This window comes from Eurypyga helias, unplaced genomic scaffold (assembly GCF_000690775.1).
Source record: "Eurypyga helias isolate BGI_N326 unplaced genomic scaffold, ASM69077v1 scaffold17867, whole genome shotgun sequence".
NCBI lineage: Eukaryota > Metazoa > Chordata > Aves > Eurypygiformes > Eurypygidae > Eurypyga > Eurypyga helias.
Window position 1 is genome coordinate 38,760 of NW_010261324.1, and position 26,583 is coordinate 65,342.

Sequence of the window (26,583 nt, forward strand, 5' to 3'; positions counted from 1 at the left end):
CCTGACATTTTTAATTTGTGCTTTGTTTGTTTTTAAAGCATTTTTGTGCAATGGAAAGTTTCACAAGCACTTGCAAGAACTTTTTGTTCCTATGGTCATTCGCTACATCGATCTTATGGAATCATCAATTGCCCAGTCCATTCACAGAGGTCTCGAACAAGAGTCATGGCAACCTGTCAAGTAAGTGCTTTCTACAAGATCTGAACAAAGCACCTGCCTATAGCTTTCTGTCTAATCAAGTGTTCTCACCTGTTGTCCTCTAAATATTCTATTTTTTATTGTATTCCTACATTGTTTATTTCTTCACAGGAGCATCAGCACCAGTCTTCCTAATGTAGCTCTTCCAAAAGTTCCAAGTTTGCCTCTTAACCTTCCACAAATGCCTAGCTTTACTACACCAACCTGGATGACTTCTTTGTATGACTCCACGTGTGTATTCTTCAATAACCTTCTGACTGTATGTCAGCTCTGCATGGCCTTGCTAGTGTTCTGTGCAGCTGTATTTGGATTGCATGGTGTTTATGAACTCTTAGTTGGAAATCGTTGTTTCTTGGGAGTGAGCCAAGCATGGACTGTTAGTGAGTTGCGCTTTCCAGTGCATTGAAATGTAACAGTCTTAAACCTGATAACTTACAAAATCAACATGGCAAAGGTCTGTCGTAGTATGAATGGTTTTTAATACCCTAAACAACCTAATGATTCTTCTGAATTAAAAAGCAGTGGGAAACTTTTTGTGTAATTGATTTCAGACCGTGGTTTTGTGAAGTGAGGCAGCCCATCATATTTTTGTGTGGGTTTGATTAAATCATTGTATATAGATATTGGTTCTGTAAATCATGATTGTCATTAGGTTAAATATCCATGTTACAGACAAATAGTAAAAGGTTAATAAGTAGCCAGCATAGAATTACATCCATTTCTTTTTCTGTTTGAAAAAATACATGTTTCTTTTTGATTTCTCCCCAACACTTCGGAGCTCTTTTCTTAAAAAAAAAAGAAAAGAAAAAAAAAATAGAACAGGCATGCCCTGTTCTGTGGGAATATTCTCATAGTTACAGGCCAGACTTCTGTGTGAGGACACATTCATATCCATTAGATAAAGGCTCAAGAAAAACCTTATTTTAGCTAAAGTTATATTAGGAAAGGATGAATGTGAAAGACTTCAAAACACATGCATTCAAGACGCAAAGCTTGATAACATGATTTCAAGCCAAGTATTGCCTTCTCAAGTTCTATGATGGAGTTAAACACTCCTAACAAGCACTCAGATCCATTACTGCAAGAGCTGGTAGTTTGTGCTCTGCCAGAGTTCTGGCACTTGTCTGTTGAGTACGATGATTGCGTTCTCTTGCTAATTCCCCTAAAAGTTGACAAAATTCCTCTTAATCTTTGGCTTTGGTACCTTTTGTGTTTACTATAATAATGCTAGGTTTCTCCTGATGTGCTTATGCAAGTCATTTCAGCTTTGAATACAAACTAATTGGTCGACTGCTACTCAAATTCCTTTCCGTTATTCCCATCCTTTCAACAGTTACTTCCTTTTTTAAAAAGAATAGTTTTCAGAGTTAAGAGCTGTTATAATCTTAGATGTGGTCTTCTTACAGTCTGTATTCCAGTAGCCCCACCCATTAAAAATAACTTGTACGTATTAAAATTCATGTATTTTGAATATTGAATTTATAATTAATATATGATAAATATGGATTCTGTTTGGAGCATTATAGTAGTAGATCTTTCCTAAATTAAGTTTTTGGTGCAGCAATAAATTCCTAGGCTGTATTGTCAAAAACTGCGCAAGTCTAGTGAAATCCAGCCATTGGCTCATCCCCCTTGCACATCTGGTATTGAGGTTCATGGTGTGTATAGCATAGTATGTGTAACGTCGTAATCGGTGAGGTTTTCAAGGCGTTAGGTGAACACTGAGGTTGACGTGCCTGGACGCACTTGCCAGCGGTCACAGCTGTCGCTCTGCTGCTTCTCAAGAGAAGTGGGGCTGAGCAGTGTCCCCACTGCGGCGTGGCCTTTGTAAGGTCATCATCCTTTTTCAGCCGCCTTGCACAGCATTGAGGGAGAGGTCTCCCAGGGCTCCATTGTAGTAACCTTTTCATGTTCTTTTTCCCCAAATGTACAGCTTTGAAGTTGTATTTTATGAAATGTGTACAAATTAACGTGTGAGATTGCAGGTAGTATTAAGTTACCTTTGTAATACTGTGGAATTCAGGTAGTATTTTAGTAATCAGCCTACCTACTGCAGATTACTACTAGTAATCATCCTACTGAAGAGCTAAGTAACTTCTCAGAATGGCCACTTACTGCATTTGGATCAAAAGGTAAAAGCAAAGGAGCTGCAAATCAGTTGTTCCTCCTCCCAGGCTAATGAGTCTCCTCTTTCCTGCTGGTTACAGTGTCTCAGCTTCTGGAGGACGAAGTGGTTTACTTTCACTGTTACATGAAAGAAAGGATGAGTGTTTTAGTTCCCTCTCTTCTACCGTCCCATCCTTTTCAGGAAGAACAAAGTTTCCTCTTTTTAGTTAAATTCTCCAATCAGCAGTAACCAAATACCTAGTCTCCAATACCTGTTAAGCAAAACCCAGGACACCCACCTTAAATGGACTAGAGTGACCTCCTGTATTGTACATAGAGTCAGCAGAGGCACCTAAATTCAGTAGCTCAGGCCCCGCTTTGTCACTCATTGCAGATGGCTCCTTCTCCCCATTGACTCCCCCAAGTCTTTCTCTCCCAGACCACTGTGCTCCCTCTTCCTGGCCCCACAGCTGATGCTTTGGCAAGAAGATGACTACATATGTCACAAAGTTGTGCTAGACTTCTCTGTTTCACTTTGAAAGTGATGGTTTTGGCCAATTAATCATTATCGATTTGAATTACACAATGAAGGATCTACACGCAAAAAGAATGAGAAAAATCAGTCTATGACCCAGCTGAGTTATAGTTAAATGTTTACTGGGAATGCCAAGTCCTGAAGAGATTTTATATTCTCCAAAGATTGCTAATGATCATGTTCCTGCTCTTAAGTTCATGTTGAGCCCATTCATATTTAACAGAGCTGTTATGTGACTATCTAAGAACTTTTGCTGAAGAGAAAGAGATGAAAATATATTCACACTTAGGCATTTTGTTGTGTGCTTTATTGATGAAAATAGATTTTCCCCTCTCACTTAAAACTTACTGCAATTCTTCTGAACATTAATAGAGAAGATTGTTTATATTTTTTAATTAATTGCTTTTTTTTTTCCTTTGATCACATATTTGGGAGTAGTAAATGTGTGCGACTTAGCACTTAGGAAGATCATTACCTCATTTTCAATTGTTTTAGCTTAAACTTTTATTATTGGGCACTGGAAAGGGAGAGATGAAAAAGGGAAAGTGTTACTAGTAGTAGTCTGTTTTTCTTGATTGGTCTCAGGAGAGGACAACTCAGAGGACACCTTGGCTAGACATGCAGAGCACTGTGGATTACTGTTCCATTTGTCTGAAGACAACATCCTTAAAGAGAAAAAAAGTCTCAATATTCTGTAAAAGCTTCTAATCAGCCCGAATGAGGGGGAGGGAATGTCCTTACTTATTCATTAAGTCAAAAGTACTACTTTAAATCGCATTTTTGTTCCATTTCATATTTTAAATTTCATTTCTTTGCCTCTTCTAAACCTGGCTTTTAATTTAGATTTGGGGGTGATTTTAATTGTTTATGGTTTAATTTATATATTATTATTTTCAGTGCAGGCAAGACATAGATTCACTGACCAAAAATGTTGCAGACACAGACTTGAGGTTGTTGGTTGCTATCTGGTGCCAGTCTAGAATACCAGGTTCAGCACAACTCAGGGCCGGGGAAACATGGCATAAGATACACGCTTGCAGAATAGTCCTCTCGTCTTTCAGCCAGAACAGGCAACATCAAAGGGAATGTGTCAGCCGTATTCTTTCTGCTATTGCTTAGCTATCATGAGAGGCCTGGCTGGAGCAGGCACAGTGCCCTGATTGTGACATGAAGAGGCCTGGCCTTGATGTGTCTGAGCTCTCATGCTGGACCTCTCTGTGTGTCTGTGCATGCTGAGGAGGTCAGGAGGCCACGTTTCAGCGCTGTTTTGGGGGATTGCATCTGTAGAACCACATGCGTTCTGGTCACGCTGCTTGCCTCCAGTAAAGTGGTAGGAGGCTGTGGTCTGCGTTTTTAAGGGTGGGTATTTAAGAGTATAGCCATAGGGCTGATGGAATAGCAAAATTTAGCTGGTCTGCCTTCTGTGGAATAAGGAGTTTTGAATATATCTAGTTCCTACTGAGTTTTCTGGAAGATTAATATATATTGTGGGCCAAATCAATTTTATTCCAAAAATACTAACATGCAGGAATAAAGAAGACTGAAGAAACATGTTTAGATTGCTTGATCCTCAGGTTGCCTCACTCTTGAACTAAGTAAGAGAAACCGTGAGGTAACTCTGTCCCTAACATCTTTGAGGGACCATAAACAAGCTCTTACTTGCCAAAGTTCTGCTCCATCCTTCCCTCTCATCTGCTGGTGGAAAACAGAGAGATGGGGCTAAGCACCATTGACTCTGTAATTACTGAAAATCTTTTTCTGTTGAAATTCTCAGTTGACTTTCTGAGCCCTGAATATACATCTTGAGGCAGCATAAGGTAGAGCTGGAGCTCAGAAGCTGATGGGGGATCACAAGGGACATAAAGCTGGTGCCCTGTTTTGCAAAAGAGTCCCCACAAAAACACTGACAGATAGAAACTCAATAATAACCTTTTAAGAAGATAGTTTCAGTAATTTATAAAATCACCGTCATTGTCCTTGGTAAATACTACAAGAAAGGAAGCCAACTGCTTTTGAATCTTGTGGTTGACTGAGAATATCCTTCAATATTTAATATTTCTCCTGTGTTTTCATATCGCAAGCTACTCTATGGAGTTTCACATCTGAGCAAGAAATTACACATCCTTCATCTACTCTGGAGCCATGTGTGTGCTGATCTTGCAGCCAGCGTGCTTTATTAGTGGACTGTTCAACTAATTGCTACTGCTTGGGTAGCTGGCAAGCCTAGTGGGAAGCTGCCTCTCTCAGCTATCAGTGGATAAGTGAATTATTTAGGAGGATGTATGCGGTCCCCAAGTTTAATATTCGGCAGGGTCTTTGAGAAACATTATGTCTTGGACCTTTTTTGCTGTGTTCAGTATGATGCAAGGCATAAAGTTCTAAAATAATTTAGGTTAAAATGGACCTCTGGAGATACCTGGTCCACATTCCTAGTCAAAGTGTGACCAAATACAAAGTTAAATTGTCTTTTTAAAAAAATATGGGAAGAGTACCAGTTCAGTTTCCTGATAGCGCAGTACTATTCAATTCATTAGATTGAAGTAGCATTACCATACATGTTCAAATAACAAATTTTCAGTAGCCAAGAGTATGTCCTGTCCCTTAAAAAAAAAAAAATGCTTCTGGAATTTTGGATGTAGATTTACATGCTTTGATGGTTTGATTTGAATGCAGAAATTCCTGCATCCTGCTGCCAGGAGAAGGTAAAAACTGGGTTTGGGTTTTCTCCATGTAACACTTTATGGAATATTAAACCCTGAAGTGACGTAATCAGCTCCTAGAAAGCAAATCTATATACTGTACAACCACTTCAGGTTATTGAGGTATATGCCGACAATTAATACTATTTCTAATGCTTTTACTGAATAAGGGCCAGGAAAAATCCTAAAATCTAAATAAAACAATTATTTGGTACAAATAGCAGTAACAAGGTAATTGAAATCAGTTTTCTGCAGCATCTGATAAACAAATTAGACGTTTGTGTCTGGATGTATGAACTAGGAACAAATAGTTTCTTTGTAGCACTTAATTTTCCTTCCCCATCTTATTAGTATAATATGTTAGTAAAATTCAAATGTCATCGAACAGTGCTGAATAAAAAATTGAAGAATGGGAGCTCAAAATGATACGAAAAGAGAATGAATGAATTAGTGTTTCTCACAGAATGAATTAGTGGTTCATGAACCTGTGCCTATTATTTCATTTATTATAATTGTGAAACTTTATTTGGTAGTCTAATGAAACCAAATTAAGTGGCTACCGGGGAGTGAACGTGCATAACAATACATTGATGTTATTGAGAGCACATTAGTCCTCCTGAGTCCTAAAGAATTTCATTTGGAATGCCATTAGGTGAAAAACAAAAAACTATGGAAGAATAAAAAATTGCTTAAATTGTATGATTTGGTGATGAAAAATGGTAGTTCTGTTTCTTGAGTAAGTATGGTTTATTTTGTAGAAAATATGTGTTCTTATCCACTGTAATATAGATACTGGGATTGTCTCTGTTTCTGTCCCTGTATAATTTGCTGCCTTCTTTTCCCCAGTCATCTCAAAAATTGACTTAGTATCAAACGTTTATAACGTGGCATTTACAACTTCACTCACTGCCAGTGTACACAGCAGATGTAATGAAATCTTTGATATTTGCTTATCATATAATTTAAGGAACAGTCTAGCAGGATTATAAACTTTCTGAGAAGTTATGGTGGCTTGCAATTTATAGTTCTTAATTAAACTTTGTGGTGTATGAAAGTGCTCTCTACTCAGGTCCAACCTTATCAGGTAACATCCCTATGCAAGTTGTAATTTTAGCAGTCCCGTGGGCCTTTTTCCCATTTATGCTGTTTTCTTTCAGGATCATGGTACAATGAAAAATTGACAGTTGCTGTTTAAGCGGGCAAAATACGCATGACATCAAAAAAGCTTGTCTGAAACTGTGGACTGTTCCCTGTGCGTAGTGATGACATCAAAGTGTACACCATTTAAAACCAAAGGGGAAGGCAGGGTCGGTGGCTTGGTGCCAGCCTTTTCCTTAGGCAGCACGCTGCTCCCAGCTCAGCAGCCACTGCCAGCCCTTGCTGGCTGCCCCCTCCGCCTGGCCCACAGCCCTTCTCAGCACTGAGACAGCATTGCACACGACAGCGATGGCTCTGGCATCGTGGTAGCAGGAACGCAGCAGGGCAGGGGAGCAGTTGGCTGGGTCTGGAAGGAGATGAGGTGCCGTGAGACCAAAGTAGTGCTCCTCCTGCATCCGTGCTGCCGCTTCAGAGCCCTGAACACGTGCTGTGCTTGTGCTTCACTTCACCACCCGCTGTCTCGGCTAACCTAGTGTGAACCGGGGATGGTGCAACTGTCTGGAGTGTGTTTGGTGGTCAGATATTAGAGGTCCTTTCTGTTCTTTTCGTTGGGTTTTTAATCTGACCTTGCTCTGTTCTGAGCACACTCAGCGCTCACCGATCCCTTAACACTTTGATAACTATGGTCTTTTGTCATGAGGCAGAAGTGACATATTTAAACTATCTCGATCTGAATTGGGACTGTCAGACTGGATTTTGTCTGCCTGTGTCACTAAAGTACTGGAATGCCATGCTGCATGATATAACTATCCTTAAACAATAACGCAGGCATTGCAATACAACACATCATGAAAATGTCATTAATTCATGATGACAGTGGAAGTGTAATTGTAGTTACTACTAAGATTAGCCTTAAATTGTTGTATCACAACCATGAAATGTCTTTAAATTTAGCAAATGGTTCAGAGTGGAAGAACTTTAAAACTACATGGACAATCTAAGGTGACCTAGAGCCATATTAATTCCTGGGTTTTTTTGTGCACAAATTTCTTTGAATAGTTTCGATTCTCGTTTTTTCACCAGTATCTGATGTTATTCCCTCAGTTAGAATTAATGAGCATTTTTGAAAGGACTATTTACAATACTACTACTAGCATCCTCATTTCTTTGGTAGGCTTATCTGTCAGAGTTACGAAGGCAAGAAAACATATGTGCGAAGTCTTCAGTGTTTTGAAAAGGTCCTTACTAATTAATAATCTTTGTATGTTTTATTTTTCCTGTCTTGATCTGAAATTTGAGCTACTTCATTTTCCATGTTCCACATCATCCCATCTGCTTCCCTAGCCTCTCATATTTCTCAGCTAACAGATGAGAAAACTTTACTTTTTTCACACTAATGGGAATTATTTTAAATTTTCCATGACCATTTTCACATTCTTGGAATAAGAGCAACTGCACTTTGAGATACGGTGAAGGAGGAAGATGGTGTGATAAGGAAATCTTATGGTGTGATAAGATAATTCTGTGGCAACTGGGACAGACATCCATACATTTATCTTCTGTTTCTTGGGGACATTGTTTTGTTTTGTTTCTTATAGCAATGGCTCAGCTACATCAGAAGATCTTTTCTGGAAACTGGATGCTCTGCAGATGTTTGTTTTTGATCTTCACTGGCCAGAACCAGAATTTGCCCACCATTTAGAGCAGAGACTTAAACTCATGGCCACTGACATGATAGAAGCCTGTGTTAAAAGGTACAGTTGAAATTATTGATTAAAAACTGACATAGGAACAGCCGTAGTGGCTCACAGAGGTACATCTGTACCAAAATCCTGTCATAGGAACCAGGACAACTGTAAAGAGATCATGACTTGTGTGTATTTCCCAGTGTCTGGCAACCAACAGTTTGGCAACATCTAGGAAATACCAAGAAGAATTTCTACATATGTTGTGAATAGACCCTTGGAAGTGAATAAACCAAATCTCTTTTCTATTCCGTGTTTGTGGCAAATAGTAACAAATCTCAGAATTCTGCTAGAAGTAATCCTTTTTGTACACTTCCCTTCTCTATTACTATATTATTATTTATGTTCATTTAACAGTACTACTTAATTTTCATTATTTTGGAGTACTGTCTTTATGAAATATATTAAAAAGTAAAGAGTATTCATCATTTCTGCATTTATACAAGGAACAAAGGAAGGCTATCTGTAAGTCATCCAATGGAAACTAAGTTTTATATTGATATGCCTCTGGAAGTTATAGAAAACATAGTGTTGTTTTTTTCTTGAGTTGTGTCTTAGAATTATGGATATATTCTTTTAAATTAAGCATAGGTGATATAAAAAGATCTCTGCCATATATTTTAGTACATATTGAGTTTAGAAGAAATATCAGTATATCTAGAATGAATCACAGAATCATAGAATGGTTTGGGTTGGAAGAGACCTAAAAGATCATCTAGTTCCAACCCCCTGCCATGGGCAGGGACACCTTCCACTAGACCAGGTTGCTCCAAGCCTCATCCAGCCTGTAGAAAATTTACAGGGATCCTCTATTAGGTGCTTTAGGAGCCATGATCCCATATACAGAGAAAGCTTAGTGGGAAAAAATAAAGTTTGTAGACAATTAAGTAGTGTCAGTGAGAAAATATATGACATTGATAAGGAAGGCTAAATAACATCCAGTAAGGTTAAATCTGATAACATACTATTTTATTATTTTCTGTTAAACATAGTAGGAACAAGGAGAACCTCAGGCTTGGTATATGAGCCTATTGCTAGAGCTACAGTGATGAAATCATAAAGGCAGAAGCATTTCACAAATATTTCTATTTGATTTTGGAAGGGAGATGATAAAGTGAATGGAGTAAAAGTTTAAGATCAGTAGCAAAGGAAGATAGAGACAATATCTACTAAAACTGAAGTCATGTAAGCTTACATCCATCTGTTCTAAAGAATTTGGCATAGAAGTTCAGACAGCTACAAATATCTAACAAATCTTAGAAAAATGGTGGTCTCAAGGGACTGGAAGACTTCAGTGTATCTTAATCTCAAAATACTTAATACTCAAAGTGTATCAGTGTAATCTTAATCTCAAAAACCATAAAAGGAGTAGCACTGAGATGCAGTAGCATGTTGATTATATTGACTTCCAGCCTGGAAAAAAATGTAAAAGTCTTTACTTTGGGACTCTTATCAACAGGACTAAAATACAAATATGTATATAATTAGTACCAATTAAAATAATTTATTGAATAATGAATATTTTCAAATTAATCTTATGTCTTTTTTGAAGTTTATCACAGATTAATGCTGGAGAGGCAATTGTGTTAATATAAATACTTTGATTTCTCCGAGGCAGTAAATCTGATGCCACGTGTTGTCATTATCTAAAACTTTGCAACATCCAGATTTAACTGTGTGCATTTTAATGGCACACAAAAAATAATTTAAAAATGGCTCACTGCCAGGATCCCAACCAGAAGCTGGGAACAGATTTATTAACATAGGGGAATTACAAAAAGAATTCCTTATGGTTGGGGCTTTGGTCTCTGATACCAATCATGACGTATTTGCTGCTTGCTTTTGCAAAGAATAAGATTCTGGTGGCAATATATGAAGGTTTAATTAATATTACGGAATGATCCTAGTGTCAAGACATAAAATGTATTAATCTTTTAGAGTTAATAGACAACATACTAGTGTTAATACACTCAGTATATTTTAGTGTGGTCAAAGATCCTGTACATCAGGTAACAAAGGAAGTACATTATATCTGTAGGATGGATTGTATTATACAGTAGCAACTCAGAAAATAATGATGGAACTATTCTGTTATAACTCTTACTGTGATACTAATATGAACGATAAGACTTTTAAAAATGGAAATAGGATGCTTCTGTTCCACCTTCTTAAAATATTGTCAGTTTCTGGTACCCACATTTAAAAATAGGGGTGGAAATAAAACATTACTTTTATATGTATGTATTCTCAACTATTATTTATTTCAGTGACATTGCTCCTTATTTGCACTGGTGTGAGAAGAAAATAGGTTTTTTGCATTATGTATCTTCTCAGTAATATTCTCTTTCAGAATAAACATTTATATTTGCTTAATAATAAACTCCTTCAATAAAATTATCTTTTCTATTAAAGCTAGAAGACGATTTTTTAATTCAGTTTCTTAGAAGCAAGTATTTGGTATGATAAACCACATTTTAACATAGAAGTGCTGGAAAATGTGGGGTGTTCATTGCTTTAAATTGTTCTTGGTCATCATACAAGGAAACATATTGTTTTCTAGTAGGCAAGAAGATAATACTTCTATTATTCAACTGAATTAGCTGAAGCAGTGCAGAACCTTGAGATTACCATCAATGCAATTGTCTGTTGAATGGGTGGATTTTCTGCACTTACAGAATTTTATTTCTGAGATGTTCTCACGTGCATGTACATTGTTAAGCCAGCATGTTTAGTAAGGTTCATACATTGGTACACTGGTTGTTCAGAATTATCAGAGACTCATATTATGAATTGTGTTTTCATAAACAGAACAAGAATCGCATTTGAACTCAAGCTGCAAAAGACAAACAAATCAACAGACTTGCGTATCCCTTCTTCTCTGTGTACAATGTTTAATGTCTTAGTTGATGCCAAAAAACAAACTGCTAAACTCTGCATACTGGATGGGGGGCAAGAGGTAAGTGGAATTTTGTATGTTTAATTCCTAAGTTCAATTAATTTGAAACATGTCACTGCAGATAGTCCTTAGTAGATTAATTTCAAACTAGCTGAAATGTGTCACATAGCTGTGTTTGTACAGGAGCATGCATAGGCTGCTCCCTTCAAACACCATGCAAGGCACAACCCCTCGTCTTCCACCAGAGAAGATGCAGAGTGCATCTGTAATTTATTTGCTTTGACCTGTGAGTCTGTTGAACATTCAGAGAATTTCTTGACTCACAGCACCTCTGGGAATTTCTCCTGGGTTGGAGCAGAGAAACAGTCCACTTCAGGACTCTTTTTTAACAGTAAAATAGAGCCAAAACCTTGTTCTTCGCATCCAGGTTTTAAATGAGTACAGTTTGGTGTTAAATGGCTTGTATACTCCAGCATTCATGCCTGTATACATGCTGGAAATAGAGGAAATAAAGAATCAGGTAATTTAATGGAATTTTTTATTTGGTCTCCAAGCATAGGGACTGTTTTGGCAGTAGTCTGATGCTCCACAGTGGAGCACTGATGTCCTTTTGAAGGACATGCAGACTTCACTGACTACTGTCCTTCCCACATTGTCACTCGTAGCAGGAATAATCTGTGAAGTCAAAAGGGCATACTACGTAGACTGGTGAGATCACCAGCATAAAATTAAAACTATTCTTGCTGTGCTAATGCATTAGCAGTGTAATTTTGATTGGCTCTAGAGAGAGAGTAAAACCATTTGTCAGAATTTGGCAACAAATGTATGTCTGCTTTGGGCAGTTTCATGTTTGCATACCTGGTCATATAGTTTATGTTGATTTTTCCATTTCTGTACTGTGCTCTTCATTTTATTGACTCATCTTTTTAAGTTAGCGTATTCGATGTAATTGTCTTTTTTTCCCCCCCCCAATTCAATGAGACATTCATCATTTTCCTGTTCTACCCTGTCATCTTTATTTTTGCTTTTGGTTTTCCGTGACTTGAACCAGTTTGCTAGTCAATGGGTAAGTGTCTTCTCATTGTTTTTTAACCTACATTTTTGCTTTGGTTATTAACAGCCACTTTTTATTTCAAATTGTAATATTGCTTTTCCTATTAATTTGTTAGCCTAGACCTTGAAATTCCTTTACAGCCTGACCTTGCTACAGACAGATCATCAGTTTCTCAATTGTTCTTTCCTCTTCCATCCTCTTAAGGTGGTTTCCCGATGAATTCAGTCTTTTCCTTTTCAGACCCAGCGTTCTCTCTTACTGGGTCACAAAATTTTGGACTCTGTCAGCTTTCAGTGAGGCAAAAGAGCAACAAACAACTTGTTTCAGGCTTATCAGAAGTAAATCACAACTTTGCCTTAATTGCCAATTACATAAAATGCTGCCATTTCATCTTTGACTTACTCTCCAAGCACTAACCTGCAAAGACACACATGCACACCCTCTTCTGGGGACCGACAATACCAGTACCTCCATAAAGGCCTGCAGACAAGACGGTATACCCTCGTTCTCCACAGTCACACCGTTCCTCTTGCCTGCTCTGGACAATGCCTCCTACGCTGTCGGCCAGTCCTGCTCAGAGACAAAGTTGAGCATTGATGGTTACCCTTTGGACTACAGACCCTAACCAGATTCTCTTCTGAAATCTTCCCATTCTCCAGATTTTCAAGCTCCATAGTACAGTCTTCACAGTACCAGAACAGAAAACCAGCTCTTGTTCCCTACTAGGTCTGACCATGACCCCAAATGCTTCCAGTGCTTCTTTTCAGTGTAACTTTGACAATTTAGCACATCTGGGATGAAATACAGTCCTCAGGTTAATCTTCATCCCAATTCATCCAATAAACCAAAAGAATCTCAAATTTTTCACATATCAGAAATTATCAGATAATGTGGAAACTTCCTTCTTTCTCATAAACTTCGAATTATTGTCTCTCAGTTTCTTCCATTCCCAAGGCTTTTTTGAGGATTAAGAAAAAATTGGCTTTTCAGTTGCTTGTTGCCGATATCATAGTTATTTTCAACACTTGAAGATTTGTTGGGTTAGATAGTTCTTCAATCTGCCCATCTGTCAAAGCAGGCAGGAGAGCCTCTCATAACATAAACTCCTCTATAGGAGCTCTAGCATTTCCAATTACTCCTACTTAGCCAGTTGCTCTTTAAACCTTTATTTCCCATGTCCTCTTCTATTGCCATTTTAGTTTCATGCATGATCCTCTGTGCCAGTCAAGAAAACCGTTCCATAAGGCCTGAGTTAAAATTCTTTAAAAGGGCTGTTTGTTCACCTAAAACTCAACACTGAATATTTATCTGGCAGTTTCTAGAACGTATTCTGCAAGTGATGGTGTTACTTAATGAGATGGTTAGACTCAAACATCTCCTGGAAAACAGCATTCTTTTTTCATTCCCTGTACAGACATATGAGCAGTTGTGTACTGTTGGAGGCGGGCTTGTGGAAACACGAGACGACTCAATGTGAGCTAGCAGTGTGAATCGTGAATCGTTTATTTCCGGAATTCCGCGTGCTTATATAGTATCGTTAGTGATCCGCCCGCTCAAGTGCCATGCTGGCAATAGCTGATTGATTAGTTCAGTTCACGTGCCTTACTGTGCTTATACTTCCTGTTCCGTGTCACAACCTCTACATCCTGCTATTATATAACTTTCTTAATAACTTCTGCGTCACTCGCCCTAGGCCCACAAGTCAGGGTTGCTCATCTGTGTTGCTTATCTTTACAGCCGGATGTCCAGCCCCTCCCAGCCAATCCTCTGCAGTGTACCTTGTTCAAGTAAAGTCAGATGTGGAAGTTTTCACCCTGAGTTGTCAGGGAGGAGGGAATTCTTACTTTACATGTAACTAGGGCATTCTGGTCGTGGTAAGCAATCATAGCACCTTGAGTTTAGAGTTTAAATTTGATGGAGTCCTCTGGTTTCCCACTGTTACTTCATGCACTGCTCACTATTCTCCCAAATGACTTCCAGTTAAATCCACTCTCATAAAAAGTCACTGTCTGTCATTCAGGATGGCTCTCTTCCTGGCCTTCTGGATAATCATCCTAAAGCTTAAAAGACGCACAGCATGATTTGGCTACAGGCACAGTCATTACATTGTGTTTAAGTGGAGCTCACCTGGCTGGATGCCTTCTGCACTGGCTGGCAGTTGCCTTCAGAGGGTTTGTGAAGCAGGTCCAGGGGAGAATCACCTTATCTCGGAACTGTTGGTGCCTGCAGCCTGATTCATGGACAACCAGAATGGCAGTTCATGGGACAGAGGGAAAAAGCAGCTAAGTAACATCCAGTTGCTGCTATATTCATATCAGCCATCACAGGAATGTAAAGGCACAACTGTCCACAGATTTGTTTGGAAAAGGGGTGAGGATTTGTCTGCTCTCACCAAGCAAGCTTGGCAGAAGTAGAAAAGCTGGTGTCCTACAAGTGTTGATTTCAGGATCCTGCATACAACCTTGTCAGCTTGTACAATTTTATCATTAATTCTACAGTATTTGCTATCTTCTTAAAGCCTTTCTTCTGGAGTCAATCGTATATGATCTTCTACGAGCATCTGAAGTTTTGTTTTGTCAGGGGTGGCCATTTTAGTGGAAGTTGGCATCGGGGAGGAGTGGGTTAAAAAATTTATGATCTCTTGGTTTGCAAAATAAATCTTGAAAAAAATTCAGTTTAACAAAATTCAAAAATTATTTCTAAATAAATAATTTGGAAGTTTGTTGTGATTTTTGAGTAATTTGATTTAGTTCTTGTTTTTCTTGGTCACACAGTGAAGAAAGCAACTGATCTTAGACCATACATAGATCCATTAATTTAATGTGTCGTGGAGGTAAAGTTACAGACTTGTATGTAGGAATATGTATTGTTTTGACATGCAGCTGTGGGAGAATAATTATTTATTGTTTTCAGAGAGTAAGAAACCATTAACTTCTGAAGACTGTGTAAGCAACAGATATCACAGGCAGTGTGGGGTGACCGATCTCCTTAGCAGATCAAGAGAATATTATATTGGTCAAGAAATTAATATGGTTAAAATAAAATATACCTGAAATTGTGCGAAGTTCTTCAATATATTTCTAATATGCACTTTCACTGTTCCAAGGTGTTTGCTGCTGTTTGTCTGAGACGTGTATTCATGTTTTCCAAGTGTTTTTAAGCTTTAAAAGAAATTGAAAGCAAAAATTAACATGCTTGGTGTTGGTAACTGTAGCAGATACATATGTGTGGGCAAACACATCTCACAGTTTTATTCTCTCTAAATTTAAACGTGGGTTTGATAGGTGCGCTGTTTAGAAAATCGTTCCTAAATATGTTAAACAAATCAGATTTAATGTTTTGGCTTGTATGACAACTCTGAGACAGATGAAAAATAGCCTTTAAAAACTTACAACTCTGAACACCATTCAGCTGGCAGCTGCTAAGTTAGGCTAATGTTTATACTGACCTCAGTACTTTTACTCCGAGCATTATGCTGTTAGCTGTTCCAAGTAGCCTTGAACTATGAAGATAGGGTTAGTCTTTACAAGTCACATTTTCTGTGAAGTGGCTATTGGGGACAATCCTCGCTGTCAGATAAATGTTTCTAAAGGAAGAATTACTGTTTAAATTGATGTGCCTCCTTGACAGAATGGGATCCCTAGTTCCCGTTAATTTCAGGAGGGAACTCTGTAGTATTATCTAAAAAGTCTTTCAGATTTATTTTAAAAGCATTTACTTAAAGGCACCTTCTTTATGAAAAAGCAAAAGAAAAGGCTATGGAGAATGAAGTCTGTTTTATTATGCCTTTTATGGCCTATTAATTTCTTACCATCTATTCTGCTTTGTTGATGAAATTTTAATTTTGCCCTTGCTTGAGCATATTGTAAGATTTGTATAAACTGCAGCTCACTGTGCTAACAGAAAGGCTCTTTTAGGATGAACAATTGGAGCTCATTTTATTTGTAGAGGACATTTAAAATAACTTATGAATGAGAGTTGTCAGACATGAAATGCTGTATTAATTAAATCTTATTCTAGTCTTTTTGCTTCTCCAGCTAAACCAACCCTTTAGAAAAAAAATACATGGCCACCTTAATTATATAGGAGAAGACAAAAAGTATCCTTCACATTCCTTCGCCTGAATAAGAATAAGAACTCAATTCATCTAAATAATAACCCCATTAGCTGCTTAACTCAACAGTGTACATGGGAAAATTTTCAACACAGAATGTAAGAAAGTGTTGATTAGGTGGATCGTTTTCAAGAGTTTGTTCTTCTGATGTTCAAAATGATAATTTTAAGTAAATCTGATCTGGCAGGGTTATCAGCTTTGTACCATTTATGACTTATGACAAAACTGTGTGTTCATAAACATGCTAATACTTCTTTATCTTTTGAAATACAGCAACAATACCATTCAAAAATAGATGACTTGGTTGAAGAAACTGTTAAAGAAATCATTTCACTTCTTGTTTCAAAGGTAAAATTACTTAGATTTTCATTTATAATAAAGCAGAAAATATATCTCTATTTAACTTTTGAAATGTCTTTGATATCACACAGTTATTCTATACACAGTGAGACTGGGGGGACAACAACATGATTTGTAAATAACAGTCATGCAAATAACATTGAAATTACAAAATTAAAATCTATAACCCATTAGGTAAATAATTTCTGTGCAACCTGCTAATCAGATAAGTTTTATTCTCTATGTCTGTCACGGAGAACAGCTGCTAGCAGCTAGTAGAACTGTCAGGACTTGATTTTGTCAATATTATCTTAAGTAATAGCATGATTTATTATCTTGACATAATACAGAGACTTGGAGAATAAGTGAAGGAAATTTGAACAATGTCTTGTGTTACTGTAGCACTTTTACTCCAGTAAAATCTTAAGTGCTTGATATAAAAGAAAAGCTTTCGGTCCCTAGTAGTTTGAAGGACACAGCCAGTAATTACAGAAAATAAAAATCTTATAAGAAGTTTTGTTATCTACGCATTGCAAATGATGCAGAAATACCTGATTTTCAAAGTAAGAGAAATAAGCCATACGTTTACAATTTGTGAGTTGGTGACAAAATAAAAGACTCTAGTCATCATGCCTTCATTTTCACTTCACAGCTTGCTGGCAGGAGGTGGGGGGGAGCAGGAATCTCCTTTGGGATTGACACCCACCATACTCGCACAGGAGTTGAAGAGGAAGGCTTTGTAGAATCACTGTAGAAGTTTAAGCAAAATGTGTCCACTTACTGATAAACGTGTAGAACCCACACATTACTAAATTGAGGGTTTGATGTAAATAGAACTACAAATGGTTTAACACAGCAGTTTGGGGTTTTGCATGCTGCCTGTCATCGCTCTGAACCAACCTGGCAGTCTATGATTTCAGTGTTATTGAAGATGAAGAGGAATAAGGGGGAATTTAATCAGAGCAAATCATGCTATTAAAAGTTAAACCTTTTGATTAATTTTTTAATATCTGAGATTATAGAAAAAGGAAGAAAATAGTGATATTCATCCTGGATATACGGTCAAGAAATTCTAGAGACAACTGCTGTCAGTACAGATAGGATTTGCATTATTAGTTAGCACATACACTATTACCAAAGGTTGAAATCTTGGGACAGGAAGCAAATGATTCTATGTCACTGGCTGATTATGAGAAGCTTGACTAGTCTCTCTTCACTTGAGATGTGAAATGCCAATGGCATCCTGATTGCTTGTTTCAAGGCAGAAAGCCTCTGAGGCTACAGAGCAAGGCTGATGCTTCACTCTTGCTTTTGGCCAAGAAAAATGCACATCAATGTGCATGGTATCCATGTGTATTCATTTTTTTAATCACATATATTTTCATTATTTTTTAGCCCTTGCCTCTCTATTATTTCCTTTGTGTTCCAGTGGAGTTTTTCAGTCATTGTTTTTAGCTGCAAGTCACCTATGAAAATGAGAAGAATACTTTAACTTCAGTGAGACTGTGTTTGGTAAAGACTAGACTGAATTTTGTACACAAGATTTACCAAGCTGAAACGTTTAACAAATCACAGAAGTAGCACAAAACGGTGAAACAAAGCACAGTGTGTCTCACAGAGAATGTGAGGTATACCCAGAAATGCTCTTCGATCTTCACATTTCTGTACGCTGAGATCTCAGAAAACAAGTTTCCAGCTTCCTTACTAGCCTTTTGTTTAAATGGACGCCCTTGACACTGCAGTGTTTTGCTCTCTGTTCTTTTGGGTCCCACTTGTATTGGAACCATTTGTTGGCACGGTGGACACCATGTTGTTTGTGAGATCAGCTCTTTCCACAGTGGATCTTTGCACAATAGGATTGACCACCTTTCTCCAGAAAGAATCCTTGCCGGTCAGATAAAATGAGTTAAAGTATGAACAGCAGCTTCTCACAGGCATGCAACAGCAAAGAAGAAAGCTGATATTTGGTCTAATAAAGGGACTGTAATTATAGTGTGCGTGGGGTGCAGAAACAACTACCACTCTCATGGTGTGGGTTTATTCCTTGATTGGCACCTACGTACTGGTGTCTTAATTAATCACTGTAAATATGACAGGTTAGATTGATAAATGACAAATGTAGGTTTGCACTTGCTCCTGCTCCTTGAACTGTTAAGAGCAGGGCTTATTGTAAAGTGATGATCTCAGTTCCTCTGGAGGTGACACTGTTGTGACACTGTTACAGTGCCCATTAACAGCATGCCAGATGGAATTTTGTTCTGTCCTCACACTCATAAAATGATACTCGGTGCTTGTGGGAATGACTGTGTTAGGAACAAGGCATGACTTTTAAAACAATCTTTATATAAACTGGAAAGCAATTCATATGTGTAAAATAAATGTGCATGAACTCAACAGCTGACAGATACTTTATGTTATATCCCATGAACAACTCGAGCAACATAACATCACAGAGGGATGTGAGAAGGGAATTTGTTTGCTTTAAGTATATTTGGGGGAGTTTGAACATTAAGGCTATAATTAATGCAATTAATAAGGGGTTTTTTTGGTCAGAAATAAATTTTGGCAAAAACACCTTATCATGCCATTTGCTGTGGAGTCACGCTACGGAGAGAATGGCAGGTGAAAGTATGGGGGAGAGGAATCCCACCATACCAGAGATCTGGGGCCTACATTTTCTTGCCCTTCCGTGGCCGTGCAGTAGCAGTTCAGCAGCACATGCCATTGCTGTAGATGAGCTGACAGAAAACTGTAGTGCTGTTACACTGTTGGGTGAAACCAGAGCTGTGTTTCTATTCAGTAGCAAAGATAAGTGGGACGTGATACTGAGATCACCACCATTAATGATTGTGCTCCATCATCTTTGAGGCTGTGGTCTTAAAAACTATGGACCTAGAAAATAATGTGTGTTTTCTACCTAAAATACATGCTGGCTACACACACTCCTTTATTTAAACGCGCGCTCTAGAGGCAACAAAGTGTTTTTTTGGGTAGCAGGCCCGCCTCAGGAGAGTTTTTGGGTTGGGCTTCTGTTTTTGTAGCGGTTCAACAAATCGGTTTGATCAATAGGTGAAGCTGAGAAAATTATATTGTCCTTGACTTCAGCACTTTCTGAGGTGGAGAAAGTGATCAAATCTACAGTTTGCATTGCCCTGATGAACACTAAAAATCCAAGGAAGAAAACCTCACATTCTCATTCAAAACATATACTGTTCATATTGTGCGTTTAGGTTTTTCTCTGTGCTTTTCCTCCAGGTTGTTTCAGTGTTAGAAGGTGTGCTGTCTAAATTGTCAAGATACGACGAAGGCACTTTCTTCTCATCGTTAGTTTCATTCACTGTAAGTGTTTGGATTTACAGGGGCTCTGTTCCTCTTTCTGTGCATAATTCTGAAATTGTACACAATCTGCAGTAAGAAGGACTTACTGTGTGTTGTTTTATTTTTAATTCTCTAAAGGTGAAAGCAGCTGCAAAATATGTTGATGTTCCCGTAAGTACAAACCTTTTAATTTCGTTTTTTTTCTAGTATTCATAATAATTCAAAAAATAGGGGTTTTGTTAGCTCACATTTTTTATTGTTGACATTTTGCTTTCCTACAGAGATTCATTATAGCTTTTGCACAGAGTATTTAAACAGCCACTACAACCCTCAGAGGGCATTTCATTTCCCTCAAGAAATGAGTAACTCTCAAAGCAAAGCTTAGAAAGGTTATTTTCAATGCACTTTTTCAGTTGTGGAATAGTGAGGATTGTAACTTAGATACTCTTTTGTAGGGGCCTTTCCATCATTTGACAAAGTTGTTCAAATGTACAGGATAAGCAACAAGTGAAAGCATCATACTTGAATATCCGTTATTTATTGATTTCTTACTTCAGGACCCAATCTTGCTTATCTAATCCCTTACTTGCTAAATCTCTATTTGATTTACCGTTGCTTATGCAATATTTGTGTGGTATAAATAAAAACTAAAAAGTGTAGCTGCTGAAGCTCTTTTATAGATAAAAGCAAAATTCACTATTAGAATATCTTTATTAGATTATCATAGTAGAATATGTTTCTTTAAAAAAACAAGGAAGAAGTTATTAAATATTGTCATTATCACTGTCGATAAATATCCTTTGTTCTCTCAAAAGTTGTTGTTCTCATCCCCGTTTTAATGTGATTCTAAAACAAACTTATTCTCCAAGCATAGGAAGAAAATTACTAAAATTATGATGTTAATAACCTTACAAGAAATAAAATTTCAAATATAGAAGAACGCTGGACATACTAAATTGCATGGTGGCCAGAAATTCTTTTGGCAGTTCTATGCTTTAAAATATAATACTTGCAAGCTTAAATAAATTATTTTTTTTAAGCCATGCATACTGAATAAAAGGAAAAAGCTCTATTTCTGGAATTTGTTATTTTGATATCTTTATTTTTGTTTTATTCATAAGATAAGAAATTGTAGCTTTTTTGTTCGGATGATGTGATTCTATCATTCTATGTTTTCAGAATTTTTTTCTTAGTTGGTTACATGTGGACTTTTTGTTGAACCGTATAAATGCTCTTGCATTTTATTTAAAAAAAAAAAAAAAGTAGGCCAAATCTTACATTCAAAGGAATGACCTCATATCAAATCCAGTTAATTTAGAATACCTCTTGTTAATATATTGTGCTGTGGAGCTGCCCCAAAAGGTCCTTGGTGAGACACGTAAGACTCAAAAGCCTAAGGAAAAAAATACTGTAAAACCAGTACATTGACTTCTTTCAGGTGACGTGAAAAACTCTCCAAATTACATAGAATATCTATGAGAAGGAGATGTCAAAGTCTTTAACAAATGGCCTAGATACGTTGACACTGAAGTTAACAATAAAGATGAGACTGAAAAATACCTTCACCACAAACTCGGGAATACTGTGAGTCAGGCCACACAGGGATGCACAGCTCCAGAGAGAGGGGAAGGCAGGGAGAGAAGGTGGTTCCTGGAGCCCTGTTGCCTTTCTCACATTGACTGGATGGTGTTGCTTGGCCTGAAGAGACAACCAGATTGCAGACTAGCTATCAAGATCCTTGCATCTTTACAGCCCCTTTGCTTTTCACCTATCCCACACACCTTTCCCACGGCCCAAGATGTGAACTGCATTATAGTACTGCCATTGTAAACTACAGGTGTAAACTCTACTTCAGGGAGGCTGTGGATCCGACCAAGCACACATTTTCCAAATTCCACATTTTTCCTGGGTTGAAGGAGTTCGATAGGCTGGGGTTTGCTTCTTCACATTCTTCCTCTTGTTGTGAAGATGCAGTTGAAGCCAAGAAGAGCCGTTCCTGTCACAACTGACAGCGAGTGTCCAGTCTGAATAAGGTCTAATATCACCGGTTGTGGAAGTTACAAATTCTAACTGCAAAAGGAGGCTGTAAGTCATCACATTACAAGGTCATCTCCTGGGCTCACAACTGAAGTGAGAAGTGGAGAGGGGGGCAGCACAGGGTGAGGAATTTACACTGAGCTCTTGGTCATGTGATGGTAACCTAGCAAGCCTGCAATGAAGCTCATTAAATGCCTTGTGTGCCTGTATTTTGAACTGGTATGATTTAAAGTCTCTTCTTACCCCTCCTTACTATATAGCTGCATATATGGAAGTGACTTAACAGTGACCACAGTAGGCCTTTTCTTTTGATATAGCTGCAAATATGTGCAAAACTGCACTTTGTTAGATGACCGTATTCTGCCCCCGTGCCCCACCTCCATTCGAGGATCTTACTGGGTAACCTTAACACAGTCCTCGAGGTCCCTGAAACAGAGCTGTTGATCACTTGGCGGGTCTGGGAGAGAAGGAGGTTCATGGACGCAATAGACCTTTTGGGGTTTTTTTGAGTGTGTGAATTCAACAGCGGTTTTGATCTTTGATTGCCAGGCTCAATATCTGGCAAAAAAATATGGTGTTTCATAGAGAAATAAGAAGAAACTAATGAGACAAAAGAGCTTTTCGAAGAAAGTGAAGGTAGTACTGAGCAGAATGTTTTAGGGAGAAGATGAGAAGTAAAGGTAAATAATAACAATAAAAGATTTTAATATAAGGAGGATGTTCTTGAATGATTCTTGGTCATTTTGAGGGAAAGATTAATTCTATTAATATTGAGAGGGGATTTAGACATTAAATAGTTGGGCATGAAGATGCAGACTCCCTAGAAGTCATCCCTCAACTGCCCAGGGCCAGAGTGGGAAATGCAGATACAGACTTGCAGCTCATTTGGCAGATATGTTTGTGAAAACGTTGCTCTCTACCTGTCCATTCATTAATCTTGTCAGAGAACTATGAATAACTCCATCAAAAAAAAAAAAAAGTTTATAAACTTTTTTTAAAACTTATGTAAAAATATTCAACATAAGCCTTCATTTTTTAGAATGCCCTTTATGAAGTGGGATGTACACAGTGACAAGGAGCTCTCACTGCTTTCCCCAGCCCTTGCATGTAGGGCTATATGGCCACTGTGTATGTTTCTGTAACTGAAACACCAGCAGAAATACTAGGAGCAGTGCAAAATAACCCAGACAAAGAAGAGTAACACCAATGATGGCTTATGATTTCCTAAAAATAATAATGAAAAAAATGCAGTTCCTATTCCGCTTTTTTTGTTGGCAGTTGTCACAGTACTCTAGGCTCTGAAGTGAAAGAAATTGTGGCTGCTGTGCACATGAAAGAAACCAAATGTTTGGAGTAAAATAACACAAACATTACAAATATAAGTAGTGCATGAACGTGTTCTCTTGTTAATGATATGTTTTGATATTTGGGAATTCAGGAGCTGATTTAGGTTACTATTTTTAAAAAAAAAAAAAAAGCTCACCCAAATCCACTGTAACTGTTTTGTTAGTTTCCCTTAAAGCCCAAACAATCTGTAGGGGATGTAGAAGTACAACCTGTCTAATTTTTTTTTAATTTCTTTTAATACTCTGTTCACAAAGCCAGTTAATTAATGAGAATAGGGAATCAATGCAGTAGAATTGAGGGCAAAATCCGCATATAGTTAATCTCAAATTATTATTATTCTTCAATCATGTAGATAATTTCATTGTGTTCAGTTTCTCATCGTGTAAGTCAGTTTTGCACACAAATAATTGTGTCTCTGGCTGGTCATTTCTACACACATTTGCCTCATTTACAAATACAACCAGAGCAATTACTCATACAAATTGAGCATCCAGTTACATGCATATTTATATACTGCTTTTTGTTCAGAAAGGTATGTTTAAATCCCTTTGTAGGAGCCAGTAATCTATGCCAGTCATTTGGAGGGCACAGAAGGAACCTAATCCTCCCTCGCTTCATGTAGGCCACCTGTCATACCAAGTGCAGAGAGGCCATGTGAAGGACCCAGGGCCGACAGCAGTGCACAGCTCGCACAATGCCAGGCCCCTCGCTCCGCTCTTGCCTTTATGCGGGGATCAAAGGTATGAAAAGAGGCCTCACACATGTGCCACCATTTGACTTACGGGGTCCTGTAGAGGCCAAAGTAGGAACTCGGCCTCCTACCAGGCAGATACACATTGGGACCTTCCAGATACCTCCATTTCCAAATATCACACTTGTATTGCGGGGCCTCATTTAGCTGGTTTTAAGAAACAAGTGATTTTTTTCTGAGAAATCGGTTTATTCAGGTGTGGCCATAGTGTGCCATTCATTTCTAAGCTGGATTTACTTGGAGACCTCTGTTTAAAAATAAAGAGCACAGAACAGTCCTTATCCTTATGCTCAGGACTTCTCCTGCCTTCCTCCTCCTCTATGTACCCCAACCTGGGAACTGGCCCTTCTGTTTTCAGATCCGTAAAAACAAGCTATTGCAGAATTGGAGGGAAAGCCCTGCATCATTTGTTTTAAGTTAGCAGTGGTTTTGACCTCCCCCTTAAATGGAGATCAGAAGGATGGCTGCTATTCAGTAAGAAAGTTAAAATAACATAGTTATTTTAGGGGGGGAAAACCATATTTTAATACCTGATTTTTTCATAGTAGCTGTAGCATTTTGAAGACCTTTTGCACTACAGAATCGGGATCCTGGTGCAAACACTTGCACACCTGTGTTGCCTCATGAATGCAATGAAACTGCACGGACATGAAAAAGTCTTTGCATAAATACAGAATCACAGCTTAAGTTCTGCATGACAGATCTCTAAATACATATTTAACCTTTGCTACTGTTGCTTTTTCATCTGCAAGAAGGTGTATCAGAGGCAGGGAAAATGCACTGTATTTTTTCATTTAAGCAAAATATTATTTTTCATAAGCATGTAGTATAAAATGTTAACATTATGTTATACAAATGATGCATTTTTCTGCCTGGCTTATGTCTTTTGATTTGTAAGAAATGAAGGGAGCAAGGATCTTGTCCTAAGTAGTTTGTATTCCAAAAATATTTTAATGATCTTTTAATTCTGTCATTCCAAAGCCCAAGAGATGAGTCTTGCAGTATTTAGAGGAGAAATTTCAGGCAGTGAAATTTTCCAATGTGCTCTTTCATTTGGTTGTGGACACTGAATAAGGAGCTCCTGCGTTCCTCACAATAGCCCCCTCCAGCTCATCACTCCTTTTCATTTCATTGTTACATCCGCGCTGTAGTTAAAATGTCTCCCTCCAGGATGCAGGGGAGGGGAAGGGGGTGGAGAGGAGAGCAAACACAAAATGGGATGGAGTGTTTTTATTATATTGTTAGTCTCTAACATCTGTTTTCATCTTTGAAACATTTATGCTTTCACAGGATAACAACTCGGTAAAAATAGGGTTTTTTTTTTCTTGGTAATCTCAGGAATACGTTTGTTTAATACGCTCTGATGCTAAGAACTGTTCTGCAACAAATGCTGAAGTGAGAATAAATCTGAAGTATGTACGAATGTACATGGGGTTTATGACTATTTGTGACAAACTGTGATTTGTAACAAACTGTTGCATCGCAAAAAGCTGTGCAGAAACTTTGGTGTATCTCCCCTGTAGGGGAAGCCTAATACTAGTGGCAGTATTAAGCTTGTTGCAAACCCTTCAGCAGCAAAATATTTGAACACCTAGAAATCAAGGCAGTGCAGCATTACTTTGGACTAGGTGCCTCAGGAAGAGGCACCTCATTTTGCCGCTTCTACATCATCTTGGAAAGTAGAATAATGTATTTCAAAATTCACCTCCTTGTTAAATAGACACTATGATAGTGTTCTCCTGTTTAAAGGGGGAAAGTTAAGCTGTTTCTTCTTTATCTGAATCTGTTGCTGTGAAAAAGTGTCTGTCAATCTGGACCCACCTACCAGTGAATGGTAAAAGAGACAACCGGCACCTGTGGGATTAGGTGCAGCAGCAGGAAGTAAGCACTTGCAGTATATAATTAACAAGGATTTTTTTTTTTTTCCCCCAAACAGCATGTTCATCTTGCCAGGTTAACTAGTGATTAACCCTAAAAAAGAATGTGCTGAAGCCTACACCCTTGTTTAAACTCATTCACTCGCCAGTGTATTCAGTTACTTGTGTAACCAGCGACAAAGTAACCCTATTTACAACTCTTCATTTCCTGGTATTTTATTTGATGTCTTTGTGTTTCCAGTTTCTTCATTCATCTCTTTGTTTGGTTCTCTTTCATTTTCAGATAGGCAAAACATCTTGTCTGCTGTTCTGAATAAAACAAACCTACAATAACTTTTTATCTATCATAAAAAAACACTTTTTTTTCTTGGGGAAGTTTTCAGACAGAATAGCTTTTTTAACTCTTCTCTGGATAAATATACCAGGTTAAATTCATCTCCCAAAGATCTACAGATAACTCTTTACCATT

The 26,583-nt window shown here is 37.9% G+C and overlaps 1 protein-coding gene across 1 annotated transcript in view; it reads left to right on the forward strand.

Annotated features, from left to right (window-relative positions):
- LOC104512383 (calcium-dependent secretion activator 2) overlaps window positions 1-26,583 on the forward strand; it is a gene marked incomplete at its 5' end in the record, with an annotated part of 85,626 nt that overhangs the window by 33,043 nt on the left and 26,000 nt on the right. Inside the window, 7 exons of the mRNA XM_010155335.1 lie at window positions 39-180; window positions 310-429; window positions 8,235-8,390; window positions 11,190-11,337; window positions 16,719-16,793; window positions 20,040-20,123; window positions 20,241-20,273. Of these exons, the coding sequence (XP_010153637.1) occupies window positions 39-180; window positions 310-429; window positions 8,235-8,390; window positions 11,190-11,337; window positions 16,719-16,793; window positions 20,040-20,123; window positions 20,241-20,273 (758 nt within the window). The remainder of the gene's footprint in view (window positions 1-38; window positions 181-309; window positions 430-8,234; window positions 8,391-11,189; window positions 11,338-16,718; window positions 16,794-20,039; window positions 20,124-20,240; window positions 20,274-26,583) is intronic.